The sequence below is a fragment of the Manis javanica genome, chromosome 7 (genome assembly GCF_040802235.1).
Source record: "Manis javanica isolate MJ-LG chromosome 7, MJ_LKY, whole genome shotgun sequence".
NCBI lineage: Eukaryota > Metazoa > Chordata > Mammalia > Pholidota > Manidae > Manis > Manis javanica.
Window position 1 is genome coordinate 64,991,922 of NC_133162.1, and position 24,497 is coordinate 65,016,418.

General features: G+C 41.5%; 2 protein-coding genes and 1 long non-coding RNA gene across 9 annotated transcripts in view; 2 read left to right on the forward strand and 1 right to left on the reverse strand.

Annotated features, from left to right (window-relative positions):
* Positions 1-3,626, forward strand: part of MINPP1 (multiple inositol-polyphosphate phosphatase 1) — a 164,459-nt gene extending 160,833 nt beyond the window's left edge. Inside the window, exon 6 of one of the 2 annotated variants that reach the window (XR_012133244.1) lies at positions 3,509-3,626. The gene's annotated coding sequence lies outside the window, so the exon portion shown is untranslated. The remainder of the gene's footprint in view (positions 1-3,508) is intronic. The other variant, XR_012133243.1, reaches the window with a different exon arrangement.
* The window catches only part of PAPSS2 (3'-phosphoadenosine 5'-phosphosulfate synthase 2), a 68,437-nt gene that overhangs the window by 35,800 nt on the left and 8,140 nt on the right, over positions 1-24,497 (forward strand). For 4 of the 6 annotated variants that reach the window (XM_073241074.1, XM_073241072.1, XM_073241073.1 and 1 more), the window contains exons 2-9: positions 3,509-3,626; positions 6,653-6,888; positions 7,988-8,126; positions 8,681-8,799; positions 8,924-9,037; positions 9,605-9,716; positions 13,753-13,767; positions 19,802-20,007. In XM_073241074.1, coding sequence (XP_073097175.1) covers positions 3,509-3,626; positions 6,653-6,888; positions 7,988-8,126; positions 8,681-8,799; positions 8,924-9,037; positions 9,605-9,716; positions 13,753-13,767; positions 19,802-20,007 — 1,059 coding nt within the window. Of the gene's footprint in view, positions 1-824; positions 918-3,508; positions 3,627-6,652; positions 6,889-7,987; positions 8,127-8,680; positions 8,800-8,923; positions 9,038-9,604; positions 9,717-13,752; positions 13,768-19,801; positions 20,008-24,497 lie in introns of those variants that run through there. The other 2 variants (XM_073241070.1, XM_073241071.1) reach the window with 2 other exon arrangements.
* On the reverse strand, positions 3,636-6,766 carry LOC108395695 (uncharacterized). Its single transcript, XR_001852727.3, has 3 exons — positions 6,635-6,766; positions 5,636-6,293; positions 3,636-4,883 (listed from the first exon to the last, which is right to left on the reverse strand). It is a non-coding gene; the product is annotated as an uncharacterized lncRNA (long non-coding RNA).

Below are 24,497 nucleotides of genomic sequence, written 5' to 3' on the forward strand. Positions count from 1 at the left end.
ATTTTTATTTAACATGTGTTTTGTTTTCCATAGAGAGGATCTTTTTTTCTGACAGTTTATTCTTTCCAAAGTTTAGGACAACCATATGCTCTTTAGAAGAGAGTAAAGCTTTCAACAAGGAAAAGTTTTTGGCTACTCTGCCCTTTTGCAGTTCAAGTATCATTCAAAACATCCGCTGCTATTATTTTGTTTGTGGAGAATATCAGTGGTAAATTTGAGATAAATAAGAAGCAAAAGATCTTCCTGAACCAAAAAGCCCAGTACCTAGCCATCTGAAAAGATGTTGCTTGTTTAAACATTGCTGGAGTGACAGAAAATCTGTAGTAACACCCCTAATTAAGATGCAGCTAACAAAAAACAAAAGTTCAGAGACCAACTATTAAACACCATATTAGAGTAGCTCCTTATTTCCTTCCAGTGGGTTCTGAACTGTTTTTTCAAAACCAAGCACTTGTTCTGGAAGCACTTAACAAGGTCATAACACAGTTTTCACAGAAGACTAACAGTGCCTGGAATTTATTTTGGATTTCTGGCTGCAGGGATAAGAAACAGCCAAAAGAGAGAAGAAAAAATAAATCTTTGTGGCCAAATCAAATTAAGCTCTGGTGGATATTCATGTGCACAGGTGGGCAGCAACCCATTAGGGCAAATATGCAGTAATTGCGCTCAGTGCTCTTTTCCATAAATGCAGTAGTACTGAACAATGTAATTCCATTATCTGAATTTTATTATGCATTTTTGTTCTCCTACCTTTTTTTTATGGTTCTTTTTGTGTGTGTGGTAAAATTAACCTATAATGAAATACCTATCTTAAGTGTATATTCAATGAGTGCCAAGGAATGCAAATACCTGTGTCCCCCAAACCCTTATCAAGATGCACAACATTGCCATCATCTCAGAGCCAACTGCTGTTGTTAGTAAGTTAGCTTTCCTTATTTGGGGACTTCATATAACTGGACTCAAATGTAGTTTTTTGTGTAAGATTTATTTGACTCAATGTAATGTTTTCATCCATTATCATCCACGTTGCATGTATTATCAGTAGCCCATCCTTTTTATTGCTGAGTAGTATTCCATTATGTAAGTTTTCTATAGTTTGGGGTTTAGAGGTTTTTTTGGGATGGCTGTGTGTGTGTGTGTGTGTGTGTGTGTGTGTGATCCATTTTCCTGTTGATGGACACTTAGCTATTTCCAGTTTTTGTTCAAATAAAAATATTTGCTAAGAATATTCTTGTACATGTCTTTCTGTGATACATGTTTTCTCTTGGGTACATGTCTGTGCATGTAATTGCTGAGTTATAAGGAAGATAAATGTTCAGTTTTATAAGAAATTGCCAGGTTTTTCCTGGTTATACCACTTTATACCTCCACTATCAACATATGAGAGCACATCTTTGCTGCCATTAGAAGTTAGCAGAAGTGTCTCATTGGGGTTTTTGCACTTCCTCATGATTAATGACACAGCTTCTTCACGTGCTCGCTGGCCATTTGTGCATCTACCTTTGTTAAGTGACTGTTCAAATCCTGTACCCATTTAAAAATATTGTGCTGTCCTATTATTGAGTTACTGGTATTCTTTATATATCTTCATATATGCAAATATGTGTATGAGACTCTCCCCATTCCTGGGGGTTGAGGCCCAAGTTCTTTGTCTTTCTATCTATATTTCCTTCCAGAATGATACCAGGGATCCTGCTTTATTTAGTACTGTACACCCAGTGCCTAGGATGGCCCCTGAGCAGATGAACTGACATTTGGGCCCGATGTCCAGACACAGTGTTCTTGAACATAATGACGTGATGAACAAGGAAACAGAGAAGAACAAATTCAGTGTTATCCTTGAGCTATAAAGTACACTTGACCCAAAGGACTCAGAGTACCTTGAGGGGATTTGTTCACCCAGGGGAAATACTGGTGGCATATCTCATGGGCTAGCCTAATTTATCCCCTTTTATGAGCTTTCTAATGCAAGCCATAACTCCTGTCTAACCTGCCACATTCTGGGACTAAATCCCGTCCGTTTCCAAGTCTCGGGTTCTAACCAGATTTGCTTAATGGATGATGAGAACATGTAGCTGTGGACCGTTATGGGTAACCACCCAGCTGATCCCACTGGGCCTTTAACCTCTTGGTTCCCACAGACATTGGTAATGCCTGTCTCCTGCCTGGCTCTGCTCTGCACTAGCAGGCCCACCCCCAGGGTGCTCACCGCCTCTCTGAGCCCTCAGCCAGGGGCTTCTCCCCCCTTGGTCTTGGAGCCATTTACTAGGTCCTCATCCAGTTGGCTCCAGTGTTTCCTTTTGGGGGTATGCACTGAATGGTCATGGTCAGCATCCACATCTGTAGTGAACTTTGCAATTTACAAAGCATGTTCATGTCTATTTTCTCTTCTAGGTCTTCAGTCTTAGTTGCAGCCCCCTTTTTTTCCCAAAGGAGGTGGCATAACGAAGTAATTTGATTGGCTCCAGAATATAGAAGTCACCCTCATGTGGCCTAGAGATTTCTAAGACTCTTTAGGTCTTGCTCAAAGAATATTGGTGCTTTCTTAGCTCTGATGGGTATATGTGAGTGGTGTTTAAAAGGCTCCAAAGATTTTTACAGTTCAGAAACTTGGATTACATCTGTAGTTAGAAATTCAGTGACTGTACCATAAACATATATGGATAGTTTCCAACCTTTTTATTCAAACACCATTGAGTGGGGTAAGCCCCACCCCTCAGGGATCATATGTTTTTTAAAAATGTCCACCAAAAACTGTATTTATTGGTTTATTTTACCTTTTTTTTTTTTTTCCATCTGACATATACTTTCTAGTTAGTTTAGAATCAGGGTCAGATAATTTGGGCCCTCACTGGGATGATTTTATTACAGCCAAAAGATGAATAACTGGTACATTTCCATTTCTGCAGAGCTTTTTGAGAGATCAAAAAGTTCATACACTGACCCTTGCAAAATGGAAGTAGAGCTTCGTTCTTATGAAGAAGAAGCCCCGCCTATCATACCTCCACTCAGGGACTAACTTGAGTCTTCAGTGTCTGCTGCCTGGGTGGATGGAGATGGGCGTTACCGACTTTAACCATTTACTCTGTGATCTGGGCCTCTGCCTAGCTCTAGAGAGTGGGGCTCAACCAGCCTCACCCTAGCATTTTCTCAGCACAGGATGATTTGGCTTGTTTTCCATTCCATGAATAGGATTTGAGAACATGCATTTAGAAAAACAAAGACATCCCCCTAAGCATTACCTAAAGGTGTACGTTTTTAAATGTCATGTAACCAGAGCTTTTACATCATGTCAGTAATTGTCTCATTCACATTGTACTTTCAAAGCATTATGATGAGTATTCTAAAGGCATGATGGGTTTCTAAATTGGTAGAATTAATAAAGGTTACTCTATATGCCACTTATAAAAGAGGAGTTTCAGTTAGGGAAAACGGTTACTTTATTATGTGTGTACACATTACATTTATCATCTTATTAATCACTATTGGTCTTGATCTTCTTTTGTAGGAGAACCAGCAGAAATCCACCAATGTCATTTATCAGGCCCACCACGTGAGCAGGAACAAGAGAGGGCAGGTGGTTGGAACAAGGGGCGGGTTCCGAGGATGTACCGTGTGGCTGACAGGTATGCCAAGCTGAGATACATATATATTTTAAAATCTAAAACTGGTGTGTGATACACAATTTTAAGGAAATTAATATAACATATTGCACAGGTTACATATTTATTTTAACATTAGAAGGAGGCTGAGAGCTGTCATAGAAAGCCAGGGTGTTAGTCCTAACTTGACCATCAGTGACAAATAGGACTTTAATCAAGTCATGGAATGTCTCTAGTTCTCAGTTTTCTCCTCTTTGGCAGAAAGGATGGGACAAGTCAATGATGTAATTTGCATTTGGCTCTAAGGAATTCCATAATTTTTATGTTTGTTCCTAAACATATTACTGACAGTTATGAATGGGCCTTTCCCAATTTGATATCAGGCATCTAGCTGTCTATAAAGTTACGGATGTTTAGACATATTTTTTACTGTTTTCTGATGTTTTAACATTCTAGGGGATTATTATACTTAGTGTACAAAAAGCAGAAGCATCTGGGCAAGAAGGAAACCTTGTGATTTCCACTTAGCTGAGGATTGCCCCTTGTATACACAAGTATCTCACTCCTATTGAGGTGGCCAAATGAATCTCCCTTTTCTTGTGTTTTTATAGCTTCAGAATGTAAGCACTCAGGGTTAGTGACAGAACTGAAATGAGTCCTGGGCTGTTATCTTATGATCTGAGTACAGGCTAGAGGAAGTTGATTCCTGGGAATGTAAGTCTGACATAGCCTAGACTCAAAAGGAAAAACAAAGTTCATTTCATAGACACAGTATTTCAAGTGGAGATGAGCCAGATGCAGAGTTATGTTTTTCCAGGTTATGAGACGAACTTGTGGGTTACTATCTGCTCACAAATGCCAATTTATTCAAATCTGATGATAATTCCAAGGACTAAGGCAGGCAGGGACCTGCCTCATACCTTTCTTGCTATCCTGAGGCTTTCCCACTCCTGTCTAAATTAGTATCATTCTTTTTTGAGTTTTTTCCTAGTACCTGTGGCACTTGCCTTTGATTTCCTGGCTTTAACAACTTTTTCCAGCTTCCACGGTGGAGACAGACAGTGGGCAAGGCACTTGCTATATTCCAACAGGCAGTATTCACGGGCATGATTCCGGCAGTGTTTCCCCCACGTTCCTCTAAGAGACCTGATGTGTAGCAGTAGATGAAACACCTGTATTCCAGATGTCACTCTCTTCATGAGATGTTTGCCTTTGTGTGTTTGTCCAACTTTTGTATTGGGATATACACAGAGAATCCATTTTTTTCTAATGTTGAACACTCTTAAAAAGAAAAAGAGAGCTGGTAGAAGAGGGAAAAAACCCTGCCTTTTCTTACTCTCAAAAAAAAAAGTATCTTTTTCCCAACTTATTTTATATTCTTATGTTACAGAGATAGGCTATTGACTGAGCAGACCAGAAAAACTTAAATTCTTTGAATCTGGAGTCTTGAATTTGAGACCCAGCTCCACCTATATTCACTGTGTGACTTTGGATAAGCCAACTAACCTCTCTATGCCACAGTTTCCTTATTTGTAAAATGAGAATAAATTTGGTACCTGCCTTATGGGGTTTCGGCAGAACTAAGTGAAATAAAGCACGTATACACTGAATGGCCCATACTAAGCTCTCAGCAAAGCTAACTGGTTTTAACCTAAGGTATTAAAATAAAATGCCAACAATCTAGTTTAATACACTTGCTGTGATTCAACTCTGAGGTTCCTGAGAGCTCTAAGTATATCTGAAGCAAAACTGAAGGAAACTTCTATTATTTCTCTCATTTTCTGATGAGGGAGAACATACCAGAGATTCAGGAGTCCCATTTCTTCTACCTCATGCGTAGAAACAAATTCTAAAAGGAATTTATTACCTAAGTCTTCATTCAAATGAAATTGATTACATAATAATATAATATACAATATCTTCAACAGTGATTTGCAAAGACTGACAACACATTCTTCATGTAGCCGTTACACCTAAAGATCCTCTGTGAAGGCCAAGGACATGACATTAAAATATGGAAACTATTTGTTTACCTTTTATAGATCCTCTCTGTCCTTCTTCGTTCCTGCTATCTCTGAATTTTTCCATCTTTTTCCTCTTTTCTCCTGCTCTTTTCTCTGTATTAACTTCTTGACTTTCTTTTCTTGCCCCTTAACTTTTCGTCTGTACGCTTGGGCGCTGCTTGGCAGTGGCTTGGCACAATGGCATATTCTTCAGGTTCAGAGATCTTTAGGACAACTGAATTTTTAGAGGGCTGCTTTTCCACTGCAGTTCAGATTTTGAGCTCTTAAGTAATCTTGGCAGTTTGCCTATCTTTCACTTTCTCTTCATGCTCTCCCTCGTATAGAAATGAAAATGTGTGTTCCCAGAAGGCACATGGTAACTGTTCTCATGTAAAGAAAGACTCCAGACACCTAAAAGTGTATGAAAGCTCGAAGTGTATCTGTAACCTAGCTCAGGATGACTCTCTGTCTTCATGTTTTGAGAGTTATTTTGGAAAAATCTTGAAGCCAAAAAAGGACTCTCTTGTCAGGTGGCTGTTTTAGTGGCATCCACAGGGAGATAGGCCTCCCTGTCTCCAGGGGCGGCTGTTCCCTGCACCCAGGCTGACTGCTGTCAGGAGGACATACGAAAACACTCACCAGATCTTCTGACTTTCATACGAAAACACTTACCAGATCTTCTGACTTTCTGTCAAGAGAAACCAGAATCTGGGTTTGTACACACATTCTAGTCTTTAAAACACTCTGCAGACACAATAGAGCACAGCAAAGACCATATATAGCTGCCCGAGTTTCCCTGATTATGAACCCCATTGCTCTGAAATGCTATAATCCTAGTATTGGACAAAGAGTTATTTCAAGACTTGAAAGACGTGCAAGTGATCAACTTGTGATAAACTATGCTTCCTCTAGATTTTAATGATTTTGTTTTGAAGTCAAATGATTGTAATGAGGGTTTAACTACACTTAAATCACTGTATCACGTCACAGTTTATCAACTGAAACAATTGAGGACAATGCCAGTCTTACCTTTCCTGTTCTGAACAGGTCTGTCTGGTGCCGGAAAAACGACGATAAGCTTCGCCCTGGAGGAGTACCTCGTCGCCCACGCCATCCCCTGCTACTCCCTCGATGGGGACAACATCCGTCACGGCCTGAACAAAAACCTTGGGTTCTCTCCCGGGGACAGAGAAGAAAATATCCGCCGGGTTGCTGAGGTGGCCAGGCTGTTTGCGGACGCCGGTCTGGTCTGCATCACCAGCTTCATTTCTCCTTTCACGAAGGTAACGATTCGGGGCGCACGCAGCTCCTGCACGTAGCGCTCATGCTCCCCGGCGGCGCAGGGGAGGGCGCAGAGGGTTGTCCTATTTTCAATTTCCTCTGCTCTTTATTCTTCCGCTCACTTGCTCTCTCGTTTCCTCTGCTTCATATTGGTTATATAAAGCGGGTTCCTTCCTTTCCAGATGCCAGGGCACCAGCAGACATAAACCCGTCCCTGTTCCCATTCGCAAAGTTCACTTGGCCAGGCTTGAAAGGAACAAAAAGTTAAACAAGAAAACACTCTAAATCTCTGTGATTTCACTTCTCCAAAAAGTCAGAATGTGTAGCTCGGTAAAGAAAACAGCAGTTCATTGCTGAAGCATCGGATTATGCATGTGCAATGTTTAAATCACAGGTAGAGCGGCATTCTTCTTGTTTGAAAACAGGAATTTCTGTGAACTGCAGATAAGACACTGTGTGCTTCGAACACAGCCTTCGAATGAAATGCTCCCCTATTGCCAGCACTGCCCTTCAGCATTTTTTTCCTTGGCTTTCCCTGAAAGTCTTTGAAAGAGCTGTTTCCTCTGGACTCTCTCTAAAGGACTAGCGTCCTTTCAGCTCTGTAGCATGCAGACCCCAGTGTTACCTGAAGGCTATCAAATACCAGAGCATACAACATTTTGTGATACATTTCATTGTGAAACCTCTTCATTTCATTGTGAAACCTCTTCTTACATGTTTAAATGTCTTTTTTCTTTTTTTTAAATTTATACCTTCTTTTGTTTTCAAATTGTTTATTGTGGTAAAATACATATAAACTGTACTATCTTTACCATTTGTAAGTGTACAGATCAATGGTCTTAATTAAGTACATTCACATCATGTGCAGTCACCACCACCATCTACCTCCAGAGCTCTTTTCATTTTGCAAAACTGAAACTTTGTACTGATTAAATAGTAACTCCTTATTTTCTTCCCCCAACCCACTCCAGCCACTGGTAACCACTATTCTACTTTCTGTCTCTATGAGGTACCTCATATAAGTGGAATCATACAGTATTTGTCTCTAATATACATACTTCTTTTCATTGCTAAGACTTTATTAAGTGTATTTTTTTCCAGGATCGTGAAAATGCCCGCAAAATCCATGAATTGGCAGGACTGCCGTTCTTTGAAATATTTGTCGATGCACCTCTGAACATCTGTGAAAGTAGAGACGTGAAGGGCCTCTACAAACGGGCCAGGGCTGGGGAGATCAAAGGTAGCAGAACTGGCTCAGCAGCACCGTCACCACTTAGCACACACCTCTCAGCCTGTCCCCAGAAGTCTGGCTACAGTTGCAAAACCTGTTTTCTAAAATTGCATATAGCATACACACAACTTTTTATCAGACCATAATATATTCCATATGTCCTTGGGCTTATTAAAATATGGGTTTGTAGTTTCAAGAGCTATCACCTCGGCTGTAAGCAATGAAGTTCAGAGAACTAAAACGGGTCTGTATAAGTGAGTGTACCTGTGAGTGGGAGGGTTTATGGGTTTTTCCTTCTTCTTGTCTTCCTTTGGGATTCCAATCGGCTGCAGAGGGCTTGGACTTAGCTAACCAAATTTTGAAAATTTGGGTCATTCTATATTGAAAATACAGCTTTTTTTTTTTATAAATCCATGGCTAGAGGTCAAGGATAACCTTTTCTGTTTGACCTTTTCTGTTGTAATCAGAGTTTGCAGTTTAACTCATTATTCTAACATATGCATTCTTGATTAAAAAGATTGTTCCATGGGTGTGGGTATGATGTTCAGCCTTCTGCCTTGCAGGGTTTACAGGCATTGACTCTGATTATGAGAAACCAGAAACTCCAGAGCTTGTGCTTAAAACCAACTTGTCCTCCGTGAGCGACTGTGTCCAACAGGTGGTGGAACTTCTGCAAGAGCAGGTGGGCTGGTTGCCCTTTTTTTTTCTTTTTAAATTTAATAAAGTCACGAAAGACCCTCCATTTGCTGAAGATTTTTTTTTTACAGTTTTCATTTCAAATTGTTACCAATTCTGCTTTATTTCAGAACATTGTACCCCATACTGTAATGAAGGGCATCCATGAACTCTTTGTGCCAGAAAACAAACTTGAGCAAGTCCGATCTGAGGCTGAAGCTCTCCCTTCATTGTCAATTACTAAGGTAAGAGGGTGTGGACTGGCCAGAAGGGGCCAGGCCTGCGGGCACATGGATATTTAGACTATATGTTATGTGGCCTGGCTGGTGAATACACCCACTGGCAGGGAGCAGGAGGAAGTGGAATTCCCCACATGAGCCCCAGGGCTTTCAGTGTCATACTAAGAGTTTTGGGCCTTTAGGTTAGAGTTCATGGTTTGCCCAACTCAGTCAACTAGTACATTTAACGGGGAAAAAAAATGGAGCTAAACCAGAATTTTTATGGAAAAAAGAGTGAATGAACAACGAATGTTCAACAGAGTTGCATATCATAGGATAGATACAGCCTGAAATGTTCCAATGATTTATCTCAATTTGAAATCTTTTCATCACTCTGTCTTAGGAAAGTTCTAGACTCAAACTAATCTGGCCTCTAGATCATGGGTCATCATTAACATATGGAAACACTTACAACATAAAAGGTTCTGCCTTCATTCTCCAGTCAACTGAGTAAGAAAGACCTGCCCTGGGGCCAGAGGCTGGAAATCAGAGCTTACGGAAATGCATGGTCACTTGCTTTTTTGTGTTTTGCAGCTAGATCTTCAATGGGTTCAAGTTTTGAGTGAAGGCTGGGCCACTCCCCTCAAAGGCTTCATGCGGGAGAAGGAGTACTTGCAGGTCATACACTTTGACACCCTGCTAGATGGTATGTTTTCTTGTTTGTTTCTTACTCTTTATTATTAAAGAAAAAAAACTTAGAGATTTTCACAGGAACAAAAAATGTTAATCCTTGGTTTGTAAATCTATTATAAAATATTGAGAGCAATGATGGTATGTCCAATTGTATAACATATAAACTTGCATATGTAGGATTTTTTTGGTTCTCCTCTAAGAATTATTATTTAAAACGAAGGTTTTACTTGCACACAAAGCCAAGAGAAGGTTAAATCTGTTTCACCTCCACTTGCCCTGATATTCAGAAGGCAGGCAACGCGGCCGCGATAACAGCACATGTTGCTGACTTGCAGGGGTCCTCTCGCCCTCTGGGTTTTCTCTGTCAAACATTATTGCAGTGGTTGCTTCCCCTGGTGGATGCTAAGGCACCAATATTCATGCGCATGAAATACGTCAGGAGGCTCCATCCACCAAACTCTAGCAGGAGAACATTGAAGCAGTTTTCTGGGCACAGGCTGAATGGCTTTTAGAGAACTGATCTGGTCAAGGTCAGAAACATGTGTTACTCGGAAAAGTTGCAGACCCTCCTATGACCATTTCTTTCGCGGAGCTACCTGAGCTTATCAAAGAGAACTTGCCAGTCTCAATGCCTTGCTAAGTGGGAAAGGATGGTGGTAGAGTCACGCTGAGTTTGTAACCCTGATCAGGGCTCCTGACCTTTTAGGAAGAAAAATCAAATCAGATGTTCTTAGAAGAGATGCTCACTTTCTGGGCTTGTGCCTGTGCCTAGGGAATGGGACATAAAGCCAGAATCAGAACTCAAAAAGCCTCTGGCCAAATGGGCCCTCTCCCGTTGTTATTCTGCTCTGGTCTCACAACCCGAGGCCTTCATTTCTCAGGTGACATAGCATTCCAAAACATGCTTGATTTACTTACAACTTGCTTAACAATAATAATGTATATCTGCACAGAACATCTCCATTTTCAGGGTATTTTCTTAGGCCTTATTTCATTTTGTCCTTTTGAAAGCCCTCAAAGACGGGCAGTTATTATCAGCCAACTTTATAGATGAGGCATCAGATCTTAGGTTGAATGCTTTGCTCAAGCTCATACCATTGGTAAGCAAGAAGTCTAAGACCAAAGATCAGACTCTCCTGACTTTAACCCCAGATCCAGAACTTCGGGCGGAGGCAGTAATAAAAAACATACTAGCGTAGGCAAAAACAGTTTGTTTCAAGAGGGGGACAAGGGGCATTTCCCTGGGTTAAGAGTTAATAGACTTTCTGGTAGATTCTTAAAGGAGTCTATGATCCAAAAAGGTGTAGACCAGCTAACGTAGATAACCCATCTGGGTAATTTAGGCAAATCTCCCTCCCTCCCTCTCGCACCACTGCAATTTCATGTCATGGTGTTCTTCTATTGCATGGCACATTGATTTTCTTTTTATCATTTGGTCCTCACTATGCTGAGGTGGATGAAATACATCTTACTGCTCCTACATCCCATGTCATCAGGTGTCTAGCCCCCAAAGCCCACCAGTCTGGAGATATGAACGAGGTCATTCTCCATTAATACTTGAATCCTGCTAGCTCTCACCCCCTACTTGCTCATACAGAAATCCCCGTTGGTGTCAAAGCCTGCACCCGCATGTTTGTGGGCATTCTTAAGGGTTTGTTTCCGGGGTGTCTGAGTCAGGCCCATGGCCACATGCTGCTAGCAGTGGGGACCCCTGTGGCTCTCTGCACCCACAAAGGTGCAGACCCCCATTCGCTCCAGCCAGTAAAGTCCCCGTGGCTGAAGGCTGTGGCAGTCCATAGACTCTTTGTCAAGTAGGAAGGAGAATGTTGCCTTCCTCTGTGTTGACCTCAGTTGAGGACTCTCTCTCAGTTGCTTGAGTCCCATAGTGTTAAAGGATTGAGTGAACAACTGTGGTGATCAGTACATATCCCATATTCTCCTGTGGAGGCCAGTGTGGCTTTGTCGGGAGGTGTTAAGACCAGATGATATGCTTTTTCCACAACCCGAACCCCTTTCCAAACCGCAGGGTCTGTTTCTGTTTCTGGGACTCTCTGCAAGACTCCATTTTTTTCCTTGTGGGGATTTTCTGCTGGCTTTGCCATTTACTCCTGTGACCAGAGTTTATAGGCCATTCCTATGCAACCCGCTTATAGTTAGGATTCAAAAGTCCTCACATGCCCCAGAAGCCTCTTCAACTCTTCTGTAAATCAGTTAATGAAAATCAATACCAGGGACATAATGTGCTGCCCACTTCTACCTAAGTAGGGCAGGATATAAAACAGTGTGAGCTCTGGAGCCAGAGTCCAGGCTCAAATACTAGTGATTAGCTATGAACCTGGGCAAATTACTTAAGCCCTCTGGGCCTCTGTTCCCTCATCTGTAAAACAGGGATGTTAACAGTACTTACTGCATTAGGATGTTGAAAGTTTCAAAGAATACCTGGTGTAATAGTGAATGTTCCATATTATCAAACCTCTGTTACATACAATTTAAAGAACTTAAAATCTTGAAGAGACTAAGTGGCTTATCCATTGTCACATCAGTTTGGAAGGAGCACAGATAAGATGTTCATCAGCTAGCCAACGAATATTTATTCAGTGTCCTCATATGCCAAGGTTCTTTCCAGCTGCTGAAGATAGAGTGGTGATGCAGACATAAGTGGGCTCCTAGGATGGACAGTATGGCTCATCTGACCCCTATTTCTGTGAGTTCTTCCTACCACATGAGTCATTGTCCAACTGTTTTTTGGCTAAGCCAGATAATGCTTCATTTCAGTGAAATCTGGGACAATATACACAACAGGTGAAAACAGAACTGCTGCTCTAGGAGTGGTGGATCCGTCCTCCCTCTCCCTTGAACAATAGCCCTGAAGATAACTGGAGGCAGCCAGTTGACACACACAGCCCTGTGCACAGCCATGACTGTCTCATGGCACAGTTTGGCTTGCTGGCTTTGGACTGCACAGACACAGTTAGATTCCAATAAGTGATTTATCTGTGTGTCAGAAAGTTAGGCAAGATATCATTCATATGGATGTTTAATTTTTAAGTCATTCATGAAAGTTTGAGTCACCATCCTTGAAAATTTGAAATATTTCTGTCTCTACAGACATGTGGCCACTTCCATTTACCATTGAATAATCATACATTTCTTGGTCACCTACAGTGTGCAAGTGTAATTTTTTTCATTCTGACCATGTCTCCCAAATATATTTTGTTGGTTTTAATTTTGTCAAAAGTTGCTGGATATATAGTTTTGGGGTTGTCTCAGACTCTCCAATAGTAAATGTCACATCTAATTTTAAAAAGGGATCCTCAAGCTTATGTTCTTGACTGGTACTATCCCAGTAGAGTCAAGACATGGCAGCCTTGTGAGACTTGATCATTTAATGGCAAGTATTCCATGGCTCTTACTTCCCAAGGCAGGGCTTCAGGGCTTTCCATGTATACCCCTAGTGTTTATTCAGCACCTAATATGATCTGACCTGGCATTAAACATAGGATGTCACATCTAGTCCAGATAACACCACTGTGAAGATATTTTGTCCATATGAGGAAATAAGTATTGGAAAGGTTGAACAACTCACTCAAAGCCTAGATTGAATCCAGGTTATCCTGGCTCTAGTATTTGTACCTTTCTGCTGGCCATACTTTCATGTCCTCTAAAACATGGGAGTCTAGGATGTTCTAGAGCAGTTTACCTCTATACACTCCCAAATCTGGCTTAGAACAATTTAACATCACATATTTGCAAGACACAACTTCTTGCTGAAGTTGGAGAGGCTATTGACATATGTTATAATAATTTAAAACAGATAACCATCTGAATAGTGCTTTTGGATTGTATTAAACAATATTCAATTCTGGTTTCACCAGCTTTTTGCTGTTATATATTCTCTGTTTTTAAAAATAGCAGTAGCAAGAGCTAGTACATTTGTATGGTGCATGTTCAGTTTCATAACAGGAATTTGTTCCTTAACATTGTCACTTTGAGATTATTTTGGTGGAGAGCTGAAAATATGTTTCTTAACTGTGTTTGTATTTCTCTAGGCATGGTCCTTCCTGGTATGTACTTTAACTTTCCAAGTAGCTAAATTATTATAATTAGACATGTTACATTAATTATAAATGGTTAGGAGCATAACTAAAAAAAATCCAAATGAACCATTTGGAATTACTAACAGTTCATGATCCAACCAGTTTTAATAGAATAATACTACATTTTTCTGTTGATTGGAGTCCAAATAACAGGAAACTTCTGGATCATATGCAGCTATGGTTTATAATGTATTTGGCTGACAAAAGTAAACTTGTTTCTAGATTATTGTTGCACATTTTGTTGCTGAGATTTTTTAAAAGTTGTGATCCTTTCTGCTAATTACTTCTACTCAAGTATTGGTCCTCATTTAGTCTCACAAATGTGGAAATTTTTTTCTACTGCATTTATAAAACATTTTTAATTGATGAAGGATAAGTTAATTTCAGATGCAACTTAAAGTGGATGCACCTGGTTGGATTGTGGGTGATTGTTTGTGATGTGTGATTATGCACAAATTTAATTTCAAGTGATGATGATTGCTAGCTCTAGAACTAAGAGTAAATACATATTTGCTATGACTGTCAACTTCTCCATTAAATCAGAATGAAAATGTACAATTCAGAAGATATTATTTATGTGTGCTATTATATTCATCCCTGTTGTTTTTCCTTTAAAAAGCCAGTTAAGCAATAAAAAGTACTTTAGTTTTTGCTTAGGAACAGTCCCAAACAACTGCTAAGCAGATCTGCAAGGTTAAAACAAAAGGCTTGAAAATTATTAAGCAAAAGCAAACTCATTCAATTCACTGTGAAGTTATGTGTGGGAGTAACCCTGGCTCAAGAACCACTGTACTCTTCCAAAATGAGACACACCATCACAAGCAGGGTGGCTCCCACTGGAGCTGAAGCACATGATGGCACAAGACTCAAAGCCCGTCCATGTTTCAGTACAGAGTTTAAATTGCTGGAGAAGTTTATACATTAGAGAAGCTGGTAAAGATGATAGGGAAACCACAGCAAGTCTGCTCGTACCATGTGGAGCTGTAGCTACACACAAAGGTGTATAAGATCTGCTGTGATTGCTCCTGGGTAGAACTTTCCTTCACATCCCATGGAGTAGCTCTCCTATCTTGACAACGTGTCAGGGAGCGCTGCTTGCTCAGTTTGGATTTTCACTCGAGGTCAGGATGAAGGTAGATCAGAGGCTACCTAGGGCAGGAACCTAGTGGACTGAAGGAGGTGATTGTGGCAGGAAAGCAGAGGTTGGACTTCAATAATTGATGGAAGACAGCACTGCAAGTGTGGTGCAGGCAGAGCTGGGCTGTGCAAATTTCACTTTTTCCTTTAACTTATTTGGGTCAAGTGGCTCTTTGCAAGCAGTGTGGTCAGCAGTATACAGAATGCATGATTTCTAATTAGATCACCAACATCTTTGAAAGTATTAGCCTTTGTTTGCTTCTCCCTTTTTCTCCTAGACTGCGCGGTGGGTTTCATCGTAAACCCCCACTGATATGGTGCTTTACTGTATGCCTCCTCTGGCAATCCAGGAATTATGCACATTATTTATTATCCCATTTCTCAAGTGAGGAGACTGAGCACAGAGAAGGTGAATAACATAGGTAGTAAATGGGAGAACACCTGACTTCGAGTTTAGTTCTCTGTACAGAGTGGGGGGTGGGGTGCTCTTACTGCCTATGAACTTTGAAACAAAGGAGTTTATCCCAATGACTAAGCCCATTACTTTCTTTTTTTCTTTTTGAGAGGACATCTCTCATATTTATTGATCAAATGGTTGTTAACAACAATAAAATTCTGTATGGGGGACTCGATGCACAATCATTAATCAACCCCAAGCCTAATTCTCAACAGTCTCCAATCTTCTGAAGCATAACGAACAAGTTCTCACATGGTGAACAAGTTCTTACATAGTGAATAAGTTCCTACATGGTGAACAGTGCAAGGGCAGTCATATCACAGAAACTTTTGGTTTTGATCACACATCATGAACTATAAACAATCAAGTCAGATATAATTATTCATTTGATTTTTGTACTTGATTTATATGTGGATCCCACATCTCTCCCTTATTTTTTTTTTTTAATAAAATGCTGAAGTGGTAGGTAGATGCAAGATAAAGGTAGAAAACATAATTTAGTGCTGTAAGAGGGCAAATGTAGACGATCAGGTCTGTGCCTATAGCCTAAGTATTAATCCAAGCTAGACAAGCGCAACAAAACATCCACGGATGCAGAAGATTTCTCTCAAAACAGTGGGGGTGAGGTTCTAAGCCTCACCTCTGTTGATCCCCAATTTCTCACCTGATGGCCCCCCTGTGACTGTGCCTGTCTTAGGTTGTTCCTTCCTTGAGGAATCTTACCCGTCTCTGGCTAACCAGTCATCTTCCGGGGCCATACAGGGAAATGTAAAGTTGGTAAGTGAGAGAGAAGCATTATTGTTTGAAAAGGTTAGCTTTTTACTTGTTTGCGATTTATGCCCTCTGGCTTCTATGCCCAGCATTTGTCTTGAGGTATCTTTACCACTTGGAAGAATTATGATACTCGGTAATTTTTTATATGAGGCACGAATTCTACTAAAGAGTTGTAATTAGGAAGGAAGAAGAAAAGCTTTAGAAGTAGCAGACAGAAGAAAACATGGGAAGATTAATTATTTCTTTGACATAACTTCTTGTAGAGTAACATAAGCATGTATAGGTTTTACCAAATACTAATTGAGTTGTGTACACACATTAACGGAATAGGAATACAGATACATAACAAAAGCAGACCTACAATTACCAGCCATATCCAGTGAAACCAAGAAAACCAGTTAGGCACCCTAGGCGTTTGTGAAAACTTATCAGTGATATGATGGATATTGTCTAACTGAATTTGAATAGTTTGAGAAAAATCAGACAAATTAAAACAACACATTCCTGGGAACTGTTCACATCCCATGTGTTCTTTTAACAGTAGATAATCTATAGTCACACGATTTTGGAGCACTGCAACTTGCACTTCTCCTAATTGTTGGTTGAGTTCCGACAATATAGTTCCAGTCAAATTTGTTGTTTTACTGTATGCACAGGCCAGCGTAGATATCTCCTTCTTCATTCCAATGGCAAGTCCAGGAACTGGCGGGATGAGTGCAGCTACAACTGCAACAGCACCAGGGTCTTTGTTGAAGTTTTCTTATGATCATCTTCTGGAATGACTCCTCCAGAGGATGTTGATGTTGGAAGTTCTTCTTCATATCGTATCTTAATTCGTTTTCTGGGTAGCCAAATTAGGCTTTGATCCTCTGTATAAACACAAACAAACCCTTTGCACACACTTTGATATGACCTTTATACCATTGTGAAGAACCCATTGGAGACCACCACACAGGAACTGCTTTTTTTTTTTAAGAGAAAGAAATATTATCAGAAAAATGTACTTCCATACCTGATCACCCAACACCCTTTAAAAGATCAAAATTAAGGATATGTAAAGCATGTATTAATCATTGATTTGCATTTAATTTTATCCTATCAGGGAGTAAACCCCCCCTTTTTTTTGGTTATCATTAATCTACAATTACATGAAGAATATTATGTTTACTAGGCTCTCCCCTACACAAACTCCCCCCCCACAAACCCCATTACAGTCACTGTCCATCAGCATAGCAAAACGTTGTAGAATCACTACTTGTCTTCTCTGTGTTGCACAGCCCTCCCCTTTCCCCACCCCCACATTATACATGCTAATCATAATACCCCCTTTCTTCTTCCCCCCCTTATCCCTCCCTCTCTCCCCTCCCATTCTCCCCAGTCTCTTTCCCTTTGGTAACTGTTAGTCCCTTCTTGGGTTCTGTGATTCTGCTGCTGTTTTGTTCCTTCAGTTTTTCCTTTGTTCTTATACTCCACAGATGAGTGAAATCATTTGGTATTTGTCTTTCTCCACTTGGCTTATTTCACTGAGCATAATACCCTCTAGCTCCATCCATGTTGTTGCAAATGGTAGGATTTGTTTTCTTCTTATGGCTGAATAATAATCCATTGTATATATGTACCACATCTTCTTTATCCATTCATCTACTGATGGACACTTAGGTTGCTTCCATTTCTTGGCTATTGTAAATAGTGCTGCAATAAACATAGGGGTGCATCTGTCTTTTTCAAACTGGAGTGCTGCATTCTTAGGGTAAATTCCTAGAAGTGGAATTCCTGGGTCAAATGGTAAGTCTATTTTGAGCATTTTGAGGAACCTCCATACTGCTTTCCACAATGGTTGAACTAATTTACATTCCCATCGCAGTGTAAGAAGGTTCCCCTTTCTCCACAACCTCGCCAACATTTGTTGTTGTCTGTCTTTTTGATGGTAGCCATCCTTACTGGTGTGAGGTGATATCTGATTGTGGTTTTAATTTGCATTTCTCTGATAACCAGCAATGTGGAGCATCTTTTCATGTGTCTGTTGGCCATCTGAATTTCTTTTTTGGAGAACTGTCTGTTCAGTTCCTCTGCCCATTTTTTAATTGGATTATTTGCTTTTTGTTTGTTGAGGTGCATGAGCTCTTTATATATTTTGGATGTCAAGCCTTTATCGGATCTTTCATTTACAAATATATTCTCCCATACTGTAGGGTACCTTTTTGTTCTATTGATGGTGTCTTTTGCTGTACAGAGGCTTTTCAGCTTGATATAGTCCCACTTGTTCATTTTTGCTTTTGTTTAAGTTGCCCGGGAGATATGTTCATGAAGAAGTCGCTAATGTTTATGTCCAAGAGATTTTTGCCTTTGTTTTTTTCTAAGAGTTTTATGGTTTCATGACTTACATTCAGGTCTTTGATCCATTGCAAATTTACTTTTGTGTATGGGGTTAGACATGGGTCCAATTTCATTCTCTTATGTGTAGCTGTCCAGTTTTGCCACCATCTGTTGAAGAGACTGTCATTTCCCCATTGTATGTCCGTGGCTCCTTTATCGAATATTAATTGACCATATATGTTTGGGTTAATGTCTGGAGTCTCTAATCTGTTCCACTGGTCTGTGGCTCTGTTCTTGTGCCAGTACCAAATTGTCTTGATTACTGTGGCTTTGTAGTAGAGCTTGAAGTTGGGGAGTGAGATCCCCCCCAACTTTATTCTTCTTTCTCAGGATTGTTTTGGCTATTCGGGGTCTTTGGTGTTTCCATATGAATTTTTGAACTATTTGTTCCAGTTCGTTGAAGAATGTTGCTGGTAATTTGATAGGGATTGCATCAAATCTGTATATTGCTTTGGGCAGGATGGCCATTTTGATGATATTAATTCTTCCTAGCCAAGAGCATGGGATGAGTTTCCATTTGTTAGTGTCCCCTTTAATTTCTCTTAAGAGTGTCTTATAGTTTTCAGGGTTTAGGTCTTTCACTTCTTTGGTTAGGTTTATTCCTAGGCATTTTATTCTTTTTGATGCAATTGTGAATGGAATTTTCTGATTTCTCTTTCTATTAGTTCATTGTTAGTGTATAGGAAAGCCACAGATTTCTGTGTGTTAATTTTGTATCCTGCAACTTTGCTGTATTCCGATATTAGTTCTAGTAGTTTTGGAGTGGAGTCTTTAGGGTTTTTTATGTACAATATCATGTCATCTGCAAATAGTGACAGTTTGCCTTCTTCTTTACCAATATGGATTCTTTGCATTTCTTTGTTTTGTCTGATTGCCATGGCTAGGACCTCCAGTACTATGTTAAATAACAGTGGGGAGAGTGGGCATCCCTGTCTTGTTTCTGATCTCAGAGGAAAAGCTTTCAGCTTCTCACTGTTCAGTATGATGTTTTAGCCCATTACTTTCTGTGCCCATTATCTTACTTGTGGTTACTGAAGCCACCTCAGGGATTTCACAGCCAGCCCATTTTCCACAACTGCCCCATCTCTTACTTTGAGAAGCCCCTCAAACACTTATCATCTTAAACTCTTGAGAATCCATGCAGCCAAAACTATATGTCTTAATGCCTTTTGGAGGAAATGATCGGAAGGAACACTGTGCACATTTGAGTCATCCTTACAGAACAGCACACTTTGCATCCCGCGGCTCTTCCTACAGATGGAGTCATCAACATGAGCATCCCTATCGTCCTGCCCGTCTCTGCGGATGATAAGACGCGCCTGGAAGGGTGCAGTGAGCTTGTCCTGACCCATGGCGGACGGAGGGTGGCTATCTTACAAGACCCTGAATTCTACGAACATAGAAAAGAAGAGCGTTGTTCCCGTGTGTGGGGGACGACGTGTGCAAAACATCCCCACATCAAAGTAAGTTGCAGAACCTTCCAAAGGCCTTTCTTGATCTTTTTCACCTTAGGACAAGAGTAACTCTTTAATTCCTTCACAAAGGACTGAGAAAATGGGTTAGATGGAAGAACACACGTCTCGGGGAGGCTTCTCCAGCTTTGCCTTTGGATATCTTTGTTAGGAAGAGACACAGAAAATGTCTTTCTGGTTGAGGGCTGGCCTGAACGATCTCTTGAGTCCTCAGACCCTGTGACGGCAGGCTCCCCCAGCTACATGGGAAACAACTGGGTCCAGCCAATAATTTAAGTCTGGCATCTCGAGGAGAGGACCAAACTCATAGCTGTGGCTATGCACAAAACCATGGCCAGAGCTTGCAGTCCTGTGCATCTTGAAAATTCACAAGGGAAGTAAATTTCTTCATACAGAATGAGTCCAACCAGCCACTGGAGAGAGACAGAGTTCATGCTCTGTGGCCATTGACTCGGGGTCAGTGACATCCTTTCGGTAAACACAAATCAGCGCCAATGGAGCCAGAGTTCCCAGAGGGAAGGTGCCACATTTTCATGAGTGGCTATTTTAAGACTGAAAAATGTGTTCCTCTGATTAGGATCATTTTGAGTCTATCCTGTCCAATGTCAAAATAGACTAAAACTCCTCAGATTCCTTCATACATCTGATTGTTGTCAGTGATACCATGGCAAGAAGAGAGTACTATGGAATTGCTGGGTGTGGTTCATTTCCTATACAGAAAAATATGTGCAATAATTGCACAAACCTTTCCTCAACTGAGATGAGAGCATTAGGGCATTGACATTTTTTAAAAAGACACAGAGTAGTAGTTTGACGTGTTGGCGTAGTTAAGTTCCAAAAAGTCCACCAGAGTAGAGAGCAGTTTGAGGCCCAGGAGACTCTAAAAAGCCCAGTGCTCTCTCTGGCCCTTGGTTTCTTTATTTGTAAGGAACGGGCCCAAATTCAAAATAATCCTGAGATCTCTCCAAGTTCCATGACCCTACAAATAACACATTTGAATAAATCTGTTGGAACCTGTCAGGCAAACTTCTGTTTTGTTGTTTTGTTTGCTCATCATAGTCGTGAATGTTGCAAGGTAGGGAGGTCTTTTATCAAGGCCCTTGCTGGCTGCCTCTGAACACAAGAGGTCACTGGCAAGTGGAGCATCTCTGCATTGATTGGACGTAGCTATCCAGCTGTAGATAAGCATCTTTAATCTGAACACACATCCAGCTCAAAGTCATCTGAACCTTTCCTGTCCAAAGGCTGGCAGACAGGCCTTGTAATTGCTGACTGAGAGCTACTTGAGGAGTTGTGTTCTGGGCCTGTTTCGTTCAATTCCCAGTCATAATCATACAGGTTTGGGATCTTATTTTCACCTAGTGACGTAAAGAATGTGACCTTTCATCATGCCAGCTGAGCTATTTCCCCTCTTTGTCCTAGCATCGACAGACAATGATTGGCACTGAAAGAAAAACATTCTAAGGATGCTCTTGAACAATTACTTCTTTTCACCTTCTTTTCTACCATGTATTGGCAATTGGGGCTCAGAATTTCTTAGAAGCCAGGGAGACTGGTGGTGGAACCAGTGGCCTTGACAGTATAGTCAGTGACTCTGTTCCATTAGGTCATGAGACAGACTCTGTAAACATTCTCAGGGGGCTCGTAGTGAGAAATAGGCCATGAATGACCAGCCAAAGCCAGTTACCCTTTAAACACGACACTTGGAGAGTTGAAGGTGTGTTCGCCAGACGCAATATGTGGGTTTCACAGGGCAAGGAACTCTTCACTGCACTTTTTTTTTAATTTTTGAAATTCACAATCATACCTCAAGCATGGTTTTGTTTTTCATTTTTTTTTTTTAAACCCAAACCTTTTAAAAGTAATTCCTTCAAAAAGTAATCCTGGGCCTCTGGTATTTCCTTGTGGCGCTGGGAGTGATATATGCATGGAAAATGGCCAGAGTCACCAGAGAAATGGTCTGCCTCTCCAGTTCCTCCCTGAAGTCACCCTGACCTTCCATTCAGGTCATTCCACCCCTCTCTTTCCAGCCACTAATAAGGAAACATGTGATGTGGTTGCAGATGGAATCATGAGGAGGTGCAGGTGAAACTTGTAAAAATAATGCTCAGAGGAGCCCTGTTGCCTTTCTTCCATGGCCCTCAAAACTTTTCCAACCAGTAATTATTTCTCACCATGCTCCTGTGAAGCACCCAGCCAGGACACAGATGTCAAAACCAAGAGAAAAGACTATGACTTCCCAGTGAAGGACAGGAATGAGATGGTGTATATCCTTTAGCACTGCAATGGAGAATATATGATCAATTAGATAAACAGAGGAACCTGGAGACCTTTAAAAACTACCCACAATTGGGTCTCATGCTCACAGATTCTGATTTAATTGGGTTGGGGTCAGTTCTGGACACTGGGAATTTTCAAGCTCCCTGGGATTCTAATGTAATGTGAAGGCTGAGAACCGCAGCATTAGGTAATAATTTGGAGCCGTTTCCTGTATGGCACTGCCAGGGTATCTCCTACAAGCACCTCACTTTCAACATGCATGACATCTCCCCAGACCTATTTTCCCTTCTGGGACTCCTAGCCAAGCTTAGCAGACAACTCCACCATCCAAGCGGTGGCCCATGGCCAAAACTGGATGTCATTCTTGCTTCTTTTCTTCTCCTTTGTTCATTTAATCACCAAGTCCTGATGATTCTACATCCTAGGTATTGCTTGAATTTGTTCACTGCTGTTCCAACCTGGGCCAGGACATTTCATTCTTATACCCCTCTGGTCCTGTCTCCATTCTTCAGCTAAAGTGAACTGTTCACACTTTGTTTGGGAAGTCCTGTTAACAGTAAGACTTCATCTTTCCACCTCACCCTCCCCACTGCCCAACATGTTCTCCTCTCCCGTCATTCTCTGCAGGGCCTTCTGTCCTCATCTCTCTTATGTATGCATGGGCTGGTCCCTCAACTTAGGATGCTGTTCCCTCCATCCCTGCCTCCTCACCTTATTACTCCTTTCCTCCTTTGAGAAGATGGCCTCACTTTCATGACCTATCCACCTGACTGGGTGGCCCATCTTTGTTCTCACAGAGCAGTTTGCCCTCGTCCTGTCCAGCCCTGTTCCCCAGTACTGTTACCCATTTACTCTTCTGTCAGCTCACTCAGACTGCCAGCCTGTGACATCAAGGACCGCACCTCAATCTGTCTTGTTCACCATTAAATCCTCAGCAGCTACCCCGGGATGGGCATATAATAAGTGCTGACTGCATGGAGCATGAATGGAAGGTGCCACTGAGGACGATACTGAAATATCTGCCTGGAGACCACTGAGGAGGGCAGTGAGAAGAAGGCCCTAGAGTCCTAGATGTGTCTTGGCTTCTGTAAGGCAGCGGTGTGCACTTGACTATGGCCGCTTCTCTGTATAACTGCCTCCCCATCTGAAAATGAGGGCAGTGAGTCCACATGATCTCCCAGTTCCTTACAGACCCAGAATTCCATGACTGATGGATAGCACAGAAAGGAATACATACTCTCTGCTTATATCACATGTTAATTTTTCTTGATTCTGTTCTCTGACTGCTATCATCATGACCTTATTTTCCTGAACTCGCCCCTGCTGACCGTCCCCTGGCTTCTCTCCTCTCCCCTTGTCATCCTGCCCTCTGAGCCTGCCCCCCATCAGCTGCTCCTCTCCTTCCAACTGGCCATTCCCTCGCCATCCCCAGGGGGTTTCTGCTGAGTCTCCCTCTCCTCGCCCCCATGGAACCTGTCCCCGTGGCTGGCTTCGTCCCCCCCTCCTAGGGTTTGAGCTCATCCTCTGCTCCTTTGGTCTGTGATTCCAGCCCAGTTCCCCTTTCACTACTTGGGGGGCTTCCTCACAGCCTATTCCTCACTCCTCTGCACGTCCAGTTCTGCAGGCTCTTTAGCTGTGATCCTTTGCCTGCCCGTGGTAGGAGGCCTGGGAAGAGGTGGGGATTTCTAAACCACAGAGCCCTGGGAAATCAGGCAAAGCCACAGGACCTCCCTTCCTGACAGCTGATCCACAGTTCTGGGTACAGGTGGTCCATCTTGGGAGAGAGATGCCCTTTGTCCCTCCCCATCCCAGAAAAGCTAGAAGCATAGTTGCAGCCTTGCTCTTCAAACAGACACATTTTTAGGCTTCGTTAGTGAGCAAAATCGAAGTCAATGTTGCCTTCACCAGTAGACAATCTAGGGTAGACCTCTAGCGTCCAGTCTGAGTTACTGCACCCCCCAGGGGGGTCTAGATTCTTTGACAATTTCATCTATAGTCTAAGCAATCAGAAGAAAGTAAATGTAAGTATGGGTATTTGACAGTATTCTTGTTAAGTGATTTTCCTGAGCACTGAGTTTAGAAAGGGGGCCATGAGAACAACCAAATCCCTTAAAAACCACTGTCTCTGTAGCCAGGGCTTCTCAACTACAGCATTGCTGGCATTTGAATGGAAGGATCCTTTGCTGTGCAGCTGCCTTATG